The 12,042-nt window shown below is 57.7% G+C and overlaps 1 protein-coding gene across 6 annotated transcripts in view; it reads left to right on the forward strand.

The window, feature by feature from the left end:
* The window catches only part of PTPRN2 (protein tyrosine phosphatase receptor type N2), a 697,234-nt gene extending 685,536 nt beyond the window's left edge, over window positions 1–11,698 (forward strand). For 4 of the 6 annotated variants that reach the window (XM_067041728.1, XM_067041726.1, XM_067041732.1 and 1 more), the window contains 3 exons: window positions 2,840–2,913; window positions 9,653–9,720; window positions 9,970–11,698. In XM_067041728.1, coding sequence (XP_066897829.1) covers window positions 2,840–2,913; window positions 9,653–9,720; window positions 9,970–9,988 — 161 coding nt within the window. In that variant the 3' untranslated portion in view covers window positions 9,989–11,698. Of the gene's footprint in view, window positions 1–2,839; window positions 2,914–9,652; window positions 9,725–9,969 lie in introns of those variants that run through there. The other 2 variants (XM_067041729.1, XM_067041727.1) reach the window with 1 other exon arrangement.
* The last annotated feature ends 344 nt before the right edge of the window (window positions 11,699–12,042 follow it).

Genomic DNA, 12,042 nt, shown 5'->3' on the forward strand with positions numbered 1-12,042 from the left:
TGAGCCGATGAATCAGACTCTACTCCACACCTCGTTCTCCCGGCGTCCACGGAGCGGGGGGACAGAGCTGCCCAGAGATGGCACTTCTCCCAGAAGGCTCCGTTCACAGAACCTGCGGGGTCCCACGCACCGAGCATCTAACCCGTTCTGTGCGTCGCGCGCTCCCCACGCACTCACTCGCGGCTCCCCACGAGGCCCCCCCGGCGCTCTGCTCCCGCTGGAGCTTCGCGCCCGCCCCGGACGCTCCCAGCTGGAGTCTTCGGTGTCCAGCCCACAGTCGGGCCCCTTCACGCCTGGAATTAAACTGCAGCAACGGCCCCGTGCTGCGTCCACAGGGGCCACCCTGGCCAGGCAGCTGGGTGTTTCTGGGGGGACGAGAACTCGGGTCTCAGGGGTGGGGCTCCCCCCTCCCTTGCGTAGGACTTCACTCTCTTAAGGCAAACCTGTGGTTTGGAGAAGCCCATTTCTGTGTTCCTTTGGGGAGATGAGGAAGCAGGTTCCTGGGCCACTCGGGGGGCCCCCCTCATAGCTCCTCTTTCACCCACTGTTTCAGGCTGTTCTGGACTCACAGCTTCCCCCCAAAACAAGACTGTACATCTTGTGACCTTGTCAGCTTTTGAAAACTTCTGATACCTTCAGAGGAGCCTTCAGGCAAACGGAAGGAGACCCTGTCTTCCGCCTGGACGAGTTCCTCGGCGGATCCCCCCAGAAAGAAAGACTTCTTAGAAAGACTTTGATTGAAGGGTTGGGGGGGCTTGGGGCCCTCCCATACCCGACGGAGGGCGTTCATTGTCTGGAAGGACGGCCAGCTTAGATGGGGTGAGCTCGTGCCACACTGTCCCCCCACCTCGAGGCACTCGGACTGGCCACCGTGCTGGCCGGGGGGCGGCCAGCCCGGATCCTGGCCCCCCAGTCTCAGCGGCTTACTGCCGGATTCCCAGTACTCGTGGCAGCTTCCCTGATGCGAGCACAGCACCTGCTTGGAAGGTGTTTCCTCCCAGCCGCCCCCACCTTCCCTCCAGCCGCCAGCCCCTCCCACTTCAGGCACCCTCTCCCCGAGACGGCGTGCGGTCCCCCCACCTTCCCTCCCACCTCATCCGTGTCCCCAGCGGCATCTCCCTGCCACTCGGCAAAAGGCGCTGGCGGCTCAGCTGTCACCCACGTGGGCCTCAGGCCTCCAGGGTGAACCAGAGCACCAAGGCTGCCGCGGCCTTGGACGTTTCCAGGCGGGCCTCCCGGCTCCCGACCAAGGGCAGGGCTGTGCACACGCAGGTGTGACAGAAGTGGGACACCAGAGCCGTCCTGGTGGCCACCAGCCCATCTCGCTTCCACGTCTGGGCCCGATGAGCACGGCTACCTGCCCTGCGTGACCGGGACAAGCCCCAGTTTCCCCTGAACAGGGGGTGGTGACAGTTCTGGCGCCGTGAGACAAAATGCTGCGCGTGACATGCACCTACCACGGGTTGGTGGGGGGGTCCCGGCCGACTTCAGAGGTGCGCCCCGCCCAGGCCCCCGGCACGCGACGGGATTGCACGGCAGACGTGAGATGCTCCCCTCTGAACTGTAAGAAGGTCGCGAGCTTGGGACCCGGTCTCGTTCGTTGTCCAGCTACCAGAGGACCTAGCAAGATGGAAAAGCAAGAATATATGCGGAATCCGTAAGGCTACGTTTTTAAACTCAAATGGTATTATTTCTGTGGCACCCAAGTCACCCGGTGTCAGGTGGGTGCGTCTGTAGGAGGGGATCTAGGCCCCACGACTAACCCGCGAGCACATGAGGCGTCCTCACCTTTTCTTAACGTTTGGAACACTCACTTGTAACAGGCGGGGAGCGCTGCCTTTAGAAGCCAATACTTAGCTGTATAAGATGAGTGAGTCTAATTTTTCATTTCTCTAAATAAAAATCCTATGCAATAGAAATTAAAGTTTATATGCTACTTCCTATGACTTAAAACATTGTTGGGGGGCTTCCCTGGTGGCGCAGTGGTTGAGAGTCCGCCTGCCGATGCAGGGGACACGGGTTCGCACCCCGGTCCGGGAGGATCCCACGTGCCGCGGAGCAGCTGGGCCCGTGAGCCGTGGCTGCTGAGCCTGTGCGTCCGGAGCCTGTGCTCCGCAACGGGAAGAGGCCGCAGCAGTGAGAGGCCCGCGTACCGCAAAAAAAAAAAAAAAAAAAATTGTTGGGGGGAGTTCCCTGGCGGTCCAGCGGTTAAGCCTTCGCCTTCCAGTGCAGGAGGTGCGGGTTCGATCCCTGGTCGGGGAATTAAGATCCCACATGCCTCACAGCCAAAAAACCAAAACGTGATATGGGAAGCAATATTGTAAGAAATTCAATGAAAACTTTAAAAATGGTTGGTGCACATCAAAAATATCATTAAAAAAGAATTCTTGGGCATTCCCTGGTGGCCTGGTGGCCTAGTGGTTAGGATTCCGGGCTTTCACGGCTGTGGCCCGGGTTCAATCCCTGGTCGGGGAACCGAGATCCCGCAAGCCGTGCGGCACAGCCAAAAAAAATAAAAGTCTTAAAATGCCACCAAAAAAAAAAAAAAAAAACCCAACAATCAAGAAAGCCTTAGTCCCTCCTGACGACAGCTTGCTGTGGGTATCTACATAGGCATCTGATAACATTTTTCAGCCCAGCCTTCTTGAATCAATGCTAATGAAAGCCACCGTGCCCTGTTTTCTTGTGTGAACCCGAAATTGCCTGCCAGGCGGGCAGCTGAGGCACGACTGTCATTGTCATTTGGCCGCTGAGCCCCGAGGGACCCCAGCAGCAGGCGAGGGACGCGGAGCGCGGATTGTCTTGGGCCTGAACTCAGCCCAATTTGTGTTTGTTGCAGGCGCTAAAGAGATCGACATTGCCGCGACGCTGGAGCACCTGAGGGACCAGAGGCCACGCATGGTTCAGACAAAGGTACCGTCGGCCGGTCCTCGGGGCCGCCAGCGCTTTGCGGGGGCGGGTCTTTGTGTGGAGGTTTTCTCGAGAGGAGCGAGGGTCAGGCCGGCTGGCCTCCTCCCAGGCCGGGGCCGCACGGGGCAGGGCGCGGGCAGCCCCTCCCTGCAGGGTCGAGGGCAGCTCCGGCAGCAGCCGGACATTTCGGCCTAAGCAGATGCAGTCAGATCTCAGGCCCTGGGAACTCTCCCTGGGCCAGATCTGGGGAGGGAGGGAGCACGTTGCAGTTTTACCGTCAGAGGTCGGTGATAAACGGCGGCGCCCCTGCACGGAATGTTCCGTGTTCGTGCAACACTCTGCTCACCTCCCGCGTTTCCAGCTCCCACAGCTGCAGCTCTGCCGTGCGGTCATCAGGACCGTGGTCACCAGGATGTCCCCAGGTGCTGCTGGGTCCCTGAGTAGCTCGCGTGCATACTTATTAAAAAGGCCAGGTTTGCAGCACAAGGAACAAAGACAAAAGATTCCCGGTTGGCCTTGGGTTAACCAGAGCTAGAAACAGGTCACTGTGATGACCCGCTCTCTCAGCATTGCGGAAATATCTGTGTCCAACCACAAACGCTCCCACACATCCTGCAGCCATAAAATACAGAACCTCGTCCTTCTCGGCGCAGTCCCGACTCTCCGACGCCGTTAGCGCCTCCACCAAAGGCCAAAAATCACGCGAGACGCCCTTGCAAAATCACTGCCTTACACTTGAGGAGACTTGAAGTTATCATAAGCTCTCCTGTGAAATCAGGCTGGGTTGTGCTTTGGTGCCTGGTGGTGACGATTCTGGGACCCCAGTCGTCCTGCCTCGGGGTCTTACTGTCCCCCACAAAGGGCACGCAGTTCCTACGCCCTCCCTCCCTCTCTGTCACTATGAGAAACCAAGCAGGACAGTGCAGTGTCTGAGCCTGAGGGGAGAGAGAACAGTCTAAAAGCCAACCATTCGGTTGAGGAGGAAGAAGCCAAGAGCTGGTAAAGTCCGGCGAGCACACTTTGACCGTGCAGGTCATTTCAAGCCAGCCCTTTGGCTGGCTCTGCGTTGTCAAAGCCCCAAGCACCGAGGCAAAACCAACTTAATTCTTTTGTGGAATCAGTAACCTCTTCTAAGTAGGACCAGAGGAAACACTCAGTGGTCAGCATCTCTGCCCAACTCTGCCCTGTCCAGCTGGCGATCACAGCTGCCCTGCTCTTTTCCCGCATCTGGGGTGGGGCGGGGGGGTGGGCGGCTTGATGACACCAGCGCCGACAGCCCCACCGTCCCTCCGCTTTATTTCGGGCCCTAGAACGTGCGACATTGTCACCAGACCCTTATGTGGAATCTTATGTGAAAGTCACTGCACACTTTGTGATTTTTTGAAATCTGAAATTATTTCAGACCTGCAAAAACTTGCAGAAAAAATACAAGTAATTCCCGTGTGCCCTTCAGCAGCTTCCCACTGTTACACTTCATAAGCACAGGGAACAAGCGAGGCCAGGAAGCTGGCGCTGACTCGATGGCGCGAACTCACGTACGGGCCGCGTCAAACCTCCCAGGGACCTTTCTCTGGAGCAGGGGCCCGTCCAGGAGCGGCCCCACGGTGCGCTCACTGGTCACCCCCCCCTCCTCTGGTGGACAGCACCGCAGCCTTGAGGACCCGCCGGGTCTGGTTGTGTTTCTGTGGACTCTCTCTGGCTGGGGTGTGTCTGGAGCTCCCGTGATGGGGTCCGGGTGTGCGTCTTGAGAGGAGCATACCGGAAGAAGGCGTGTGTCCTCGCTGGAGAGGTGAGCTCGGCTCCTGGGCTCAGGGCGCGGCCGCCGGCCTTCCCCGCCGGCCACTCTTTCTCCGTCGGCAGTGGTGGCGTCCCGGGGAGAACTGGACCCTGCTCGCACCTGTTTGTTTGTGGTTCAGCTTGATCACACCGCAGTGCCGTCTCAGTGCCCCGTAGCCCACGGGTTTAGCGCCCGTGGGACTGGCCGTGCTGGGGGTAGTGGCCTGGTCATCCAGAAATGCGGGGTTGGTTCCCTGTCCTGGATGGTCTGGGCCCTACATGGCCACCGGCAGCTGCACAACTTCACACATCCCAGAACCAGGGCTGGGGCAGCAGGGGCGACTTAACAACCAGGAACGAAGAGCTGATTCTGTCTCTGGTCAAATCTGCCTTCCACGTCACGCCATTGACTGCTGTGTGGGTAACGCTCAGGACCCTAAGTTCAGACCCGTCTCTTCCCTCCTTGCGCCTGGGCCCCTCCCAGGCAGGCCCGTCCGCCCCGCAAGGGTACAAGGATCCTCAAAACACACGGACTCTGGGATGGATCTAGGCGAAGTTATTGAGAAGACGAATCTTCTCTCCAAAACAGAGAAAAAAGTGTCCTGACACATTACAAACCCCGTTCAGCCCTCTGTGGTCTGCAGCCCGTTGGCCGGGTCTCCCAGCCCTGCCTGGAGGAAGGGGCACTGCCCTGCGTTAGCGCCACGTACCTTACAGCCACTAACATTCCGATTTCTTTAAGTGACAAAGGGACACTAGTGGCCAGAGGATTGTGCCCCGACATCCTGGCGCTCCCAGGCGGCAGAGGCTGGGCAAGCTGTGGCCTCCTGTGTGCACGGGCTGCCCCGGACACCCGCCCTTCTCCTGGGGTGCGTGTGAGCTCTCCGAGGCTGCCGTGCGGAGAGTACAGAAATGCAGCTCCTGGGATCCCCGGGATAAGGCACAGTAACCACACAGGCGCCCCCGTTCTTTCTCCATCGATGGCTGCTCTGCCCAGCATCACTCCATGAAACAGCTTTCCCTAAAGTTCAAGTTAACACAAAGGTGGGACATTTCCTCAGACAAAACAGTGCCGTAAACCCGAGTGCTGTTTCCCACGAGCCACGAGAAGGTCGGCCACAGTCCGTTCATTTGAACCCATTTAGCCAAATCGCATCGTTTGAGCTGAATACAGTCAGAACAGGTAGTAAGCTCTGAGCTCGCTGAGGCTGGGGCCGGGGGCGGCCACGGAGCCCTGACGCCTAGCCGGGCGCAGAACTCCGTTAGGTTGTAAAAAGTCACAGAGAGCTGTGTTTGTTTCCACCCGGAAGCAAGCTCTCAGTCAAACCAACCGCGGATGCCTGGTGGACGGCTGTGCCCCATCAGACGCTCAGAGGACAGACCCAGCCCTGGGGGGTGGAGGCAGCACCAGGGCAAGAACCAAGAGGCCGTCCCGGGAGAGGTGTCACGTGGGTGTGTGACACTGTCCACGCGACCCCGTCACTGTACGTCCGTAACAGGCCCAGCAAAACGCTCATTTTTAGGAAGAGAGGTGAAATCAGGGGCTGCAGTTCAGAAGACGAGTAATGCTGTCCTCCGTGTGTGTCTTGTAAACAGACTCCTTCCTTCCCCTTCAGTGCATCTCCCGAAAGAAAGGTGCCCTTTTAATCAAAGGCCTTGACACTTGCTTTCCCACAATAAAATTTCCTTACAGTTGTCACTTAGAAATAAAAGCCATTCAACTCGTGTGTTCAGTCACCTCCAAGTAACGATGCCACGTTTGCCCCCTTGGGATACACACAGGTGTGTCCACGTGGCCTCCGTGCACTGCCCTCCCCCCCGTCCCGTTTCTTCACTTTGACTTCACCCCTTGTGTGTCCTGCTCCTCGGGTCCGTCCCTGACACCCCGACTCGCCTTCTTCCTGGAGGCGTGTTTACGCCTTCCGGTCTCTGTCTGTCTGTCTCTCCCTCTGTCTCTGTCTGTCTCTGTCTCTCCCTCTGTCTCTGTCTCTCTCTGTCTGTCTCTCCCTCTGTCTCTGTCTGTCTGTCTCTGTCCGTCTCTGTCTCTCCCTCTGTCCCTGTCTGCCTCTGTCTCTCTGTCTCTCTCTCTGTCTCTGTCTCTTCGTCCCTCTCTCTACTTCTGTCTCTCTGTCTCCCACCCTCCCCGTGCACACACACGTGCACACGGCACACGGGCCCTGCGCCCCGTCTCCGTCTCTGGTGTCCGAGGTCAGGGGTGGAGCTGGGAGAGGGCATTCCGTCCTGACCCCTTTTAGGGCCACACTGCCCCGTCCTGTGTGGACCCAGGGCTCGGACGCCGTGCCTCGGCCTCTCCTCACGCGGAGGGGCAGGGACCCCGGGAGAGACGGCGGACCGTGACCCGCGGGTCTCCTGTGTTTAGCGCTTCTTCCTGTTTAGAGCATCCCAGCCCTCCTTCTGATTTCCTATCCTTGCGCACCCGGTCAGCTCAGATGTTTTACAGCCAGGACGTTCCGAGTCCTCTCTGCTCAGATGGCTCTTGTCCTAAGCTTGAGTCTAGGCCAAAATGGTCATCTTGTCATTTACTGAATTTTATTCATTAAGTGCAGCTTCTGCCTGTTACGTTAACGGTTTTCTTAAAATACATTTCTATCTTAAAAGGACTTCAAACGCTGGGTCCTTCCCCGTTTCTGGCGTCCCCACCCGGGCGTCTCAGCTAAGGCGACGCTGCTCAAAATGCGGGCCACACACGGTCCCCACCCGTGACGGGGGAGCGGCTGGCGCCGGAGCCTCTTCCAGGATGACGGGCCAGGCGCTGTGGGCCCCTCTCACCGCGGTCCAGCCCCGAGGGCCCAGCCTTCAGGCTTTGCCGCCAGAGCCCTCTCGGCAGTTTAGCGGGGGGACCATGGCGCGGAGCCCGTTGACCTTTGTCCCCTCCGCCACCCGATCCCCCCGGCAGCGGCCTAGACTGCGCCTGCTTCCGCCGCACAGCCCGGCCCTCCGCGTGCTCCTGCGAACAGACAGTGTTTAAGTGATGACAGCCAAGACACAGGGGCAGCTCTGCCTCCGCCTTTGTCACTTCACGTGGTAGCAGAAACGTTGGCTTTCTTATTAGACGCTTTTCTATAAGGTAATTTACTTCTCTTTGGCACGGCGTGTTCTCCGGTGTCTTGCTGTATAAGCAAGGCCACAGTGCTTGTCTCTTGCTTGTCCATTTCTCCCTTTGAAGATAAGCTCTAGGGTGGATTCCCACATAAACACGCGTGTGAAATGTACAGTGAGATTCCCGCAGAGCCCCCTTCGTCTTTTCGCATTGTTGAGTCGTCACGAGACCTCGGTCTGCCCATCACCAAGTCCTCGTTTGGGAGGAGGCGCCCGATGGGGCCGCTCCCGTGTCTTGGACCAAGTCCTGCGCGTGACACAGCCCGCTGGCTGACCACTAGCTCCAGAGACAGCGGCGCGGGGCGGCTCCCCCAGGGCACGTCGGGCCTGGCGGCAGCAGGCCTGAGCGCCAGGCCTTGAGGGGAGGAGAGGGCCCAGTCCACGCAGGAACACGGTGCTGGGGTGCGCTGGGCCCACGTGGGCGCAGCTCCTGTTGCGCGGGCCGGGAGGCTCTTCCGCGAGAGGATCCGCCGTGTCCGTGGGAGGCTCGTGGCCGCCAGCAGAGGCTCCGAGTTAGAACCCGGCAGATCATCCCTTCAGGGGGTGATCAGGGGAACATGGGTGAGAAACTGGCCTTTGTCCCAAAGTGAGTGTTCAGTTAGGTTGACTCTCTGCTGTTTTATTTTTTTAGCTAGTTTATCTATTTATTTACTATCCATTTTTAAATTGTTATACAATTTTCGAGGTTACTTTCCACCTACAGTTATGACAGAGAACTGGCCTTATTCCCTGTGTTGTACGGTCCATCCTTGAGCCTGTCTGACCTCCAGTAGATGCAGCTATACCACTCCTCCACCCTGTGTCACCCCTCCCCTTCCACTGGCATCCACAAGTTCATTCTCTATAGACGTGAGTCTGCTTCTTTGTCGTCTGCTGTTTTAACTGGAGCTATTTTCTATGTTTCTATTACGTACTGGCCATTCAAAGTGGAAATTAATCATTCTTCTGGGCTTTGGACTCAAGTCTATTTATGACTTGAATTAACAAGTATTTAAGCCATCAATAGGGCTTTCCTTCATCAAAAATCCTTAACTTAGGTGATCATTTGCATAGTTCATTATTTTTGTGGCCTCTTTGGTGCAGTGGAGAGTGCTTGATACAACGACTTTTGAGTGGTCCACGCAGAGTCTGGGAGCAGGTGGTGGACCCGGGAGCCCGGGAAGCCCTGCGGGCGAGGTGGGCTCATCCGCTGTCTGCCGAGCCCTGGTCTCTGGGGGAGCGGACGGTCCCGACCCCCTGGACTCACCCCCTCGGTTTCTACCCAACAGTCCTGGCAGGTTTCGGCTGCACGAGAGGCGTGTCCGTCCGCGGTGCGCCGGCGTCTGTGAGCACGTGCGCGCGCGCGTCTCAGGTTGGGACGGTTGAGGGTGACACGAGGGTTCCCAGCAAACGGAGCGGAGTCGGGTTGAGCTGGGCGATGGGTGGATTTCCAGAGCAGCGAAAACACCACCCTTTACATCCTGAGGCCAGGGAACCCTGAGGGCTCGTGACTGTGGCCGTTTTCGTGGCCAGTCTAGGAAGGACCGGCAGCTGCATCCAGCCCCACCCGTCGGGGGCCCGCGCGTTGGGCGCTGCCCTCAGAAGGAGTCTGGCGGGGCGCGTGGAGCCTCAGGCGGCGGTTGCCCTGCTCGTGTGTCAGCCATAGAAAGTGAGACTTTCCCACGCGAGAAGCTCGTCCGCGTTGGGTCCTACCCTGCAAACCAGTGCCCTGCTCTCCTTTCCACGGAAATCTGCGACCTTTCCCTTTTCCTCCTAAGCAGTTTTCTTTCTGCAGCGTAACACACGGGAGCCCGGGGCTGGCGCGGGAGGGGCCCCCGCTCACACCCGCTTCCTTCTGTCCCCGCAGGAGCAGTTCGAGTTCGCGCTGACGGCCGTGGCCGAGGAGGTGAACGCCATCCTCAAAGCCTTTCCCCAGTGAGTGCACGTCCCGAGGCCCCGGGCAAAGCCGTCTGCGGTCACGGGACGACCTAACCGCGTCCCCCAGCGCAGCCGCCCCGCTGATCGGGTCCTTAAGACTCTGTAGTCAGTGCAGTTTAGCAGTTAAAATGTGTCTTTTAGTTCAACCAAACGATAATAAGGACAGATCTGTGGGAAGATGCAAGTAGGGAGGCAATCAGTTCATCTATTTTCACTTCCTTGAAAAAAATTTCTTTTTCCTTAAAGCACCCATCCGCGCCCTTAACCGCAATCATGTCGAACCGATGGCGCGGTCAGCGTGGTCCCCGGAGGAGAGCCGGCTCGTGACCTGTCACTTCCTGAAGGAGTGTCAGCCGTGCGGGGCGGGGCCCAGAGAGGCTGTAGGAGACTCAGTCGGCGTTTGTCTTGACAAGAGTTCATCACTGGAGACACCCGCGGCTTGTTCAGGAGCGAGGTGGACGGGACGGTGACGTTCTGCAGCTTTGGGGCAGATGCTAAGCAAGCCGTCCCAGCTCTTCGTTGGATCCCGGCTGCCCAGCACCCTCCCCGCCCAGCACCGAAGACAGCCCCTCCCGGCCTGCCACCTCCGAGGACGGGCAGGGCCGCCGGGGGCAAACGCCTTCCCACCCAGAGTGCCCGCTTCCAGGCCCGCCACCGCAGGGACGCCTCACCTGGGCAAGGTAGGGGGCGAGCCCCAAGCTCCAGACACGCGTTATGAACTACAAATAGGGATTTACACAGACGCCGCTAAACGCTTCCCTGCAGGGTGACCGAAATCAGAGGGGGCGCGGGGCAAAGCCGGGCACGCGGCGAGAGCTCCCGGAAGGCACCTGTGGTCCCCTCTCCGGGAAGGCTCGGGCCCTGCTGGCATCCAGAGAAGAGCAGGGGTGCTTTCACCACGGGAGGAACGCGGGGAGACCCACATTTTTTTTGCTTTTTACCTATGTGGGATCATAGCAGCCGGGGAAGGGCTGGCCTGGGCTACCCCCCAGGCCTCAGACTCCTCACCTCTTTGCCTGCCCCCTTGTCTGATGTCACAGAGACACGCACATCTAGCAACCATTTGGATTTGCCCAAATAGCACTTGAGCGCCGAACGTACCGCCCCCGCCCCGAAACAGAGAATGCACTTCCTTACGCTGAGGGTGCTTAAACATCTGGGAAGGTGTGCAGGCCGCTCTGGGTGTCGCTGGTCTCGTTTTAGGGAACAAGACGCTCCCCGGTAACCCTGGTACGTCTGCCTCCCGCGTTGCACACCGTTCTCTCCATCTTAAGTAGGCGTTACGTCTCAGAAGACAGTGGAATAGGGAGAGTGGCCGGCTGAGTGGGGGAGAAAAATGCCAAAAGATTATCTGTGTCTTTAAATGGCGGTGTCGTGTATATCTGCTTTAATAGCTATAATTTTTTCCCAACATTGTTTCTCTCTGGAATCTAAATAATTAATAGAAACTGGTTTATCTGGATATAGGACGCATATACCTACTTGTAATTTCTAACTTCTTACGTTTCTTCAGTGTGAGATATATAAATATATTTAATCGTGTCCGATTAAACTTCTGATTCCACATTTGAATGGTCATCATTTGGGATGAGAGAGCAGTTTTTTCCCATCCATCCTGTTTCCTGGAGGCGCAGGCATTTGGATTCCAGACACAACGTGTGTGCGTTCCGGAGAACTCTGTACTGAGCTGCTGTTTTATTTGCAGAGCTGGGTGTGTACCGGGGGGGTGTCGAGTGTCACTGAGATTTTATTCATTAAAAAGTGATTTTTTAAAAGAAGTGATTAAACAGGGGACTTGCCTGGCCGTCTAGTGGTTAAGACTCCACACTTCCACTGCAGGGGGTGTGGATTTGATCCCTGGTCGGGGAACTAAGATCCCGCATGCCGCACGGCGAGGCCAAAAAAATAAAAAATAAATAAAATGAAAATGAAAAGTGTTTTTAAAAAAGTGATTAAACAATCTCAGTCAAAAGAAGGGGAGTGGTCTGTGCTGTGTGTGTCCCTGTCCCCTCTTTCGTGCATGTCTGCCCAGGGAGTATCGGGGAGCGGCGGTGGCCCCGTCTTTGCTGCCTGCAGAGGAGAGGATGCCGTCCCAGGAGCCTCAAAACCGGAGAACACGCTGGGAGCAGTCAAACCCTGGCCGGGGAGGGACGGCGCTGCTGGGTGTGACCTGGCGGCTTCCCTCTCGTCCTCGGCTGGTCTGTCTCGGCTGGCGGTAGCAAGACACGTGGCCTGTGGTGTCCGACTAAATGCTGGTGTTTGTATCTCAAGAAATCAGACCCCCAATCTCAACCGATGGGCGTCCACTTACTTACACTC

Source organism: Kogia breviceps, chromosome 9 (assembly GCF_026419965.1).
Source record: "Kogia breviceps isolate mKogBre1 chromosome 9, mKogBre1 haplotype 1, whole genome shotgun sequence".
NCBI classification, from domain to species: Eukaryota; Metazoa; Chordata; class Mammalia; order Artiodactyla; family Physeteridae; genus Kogia; species Kogia breviceps.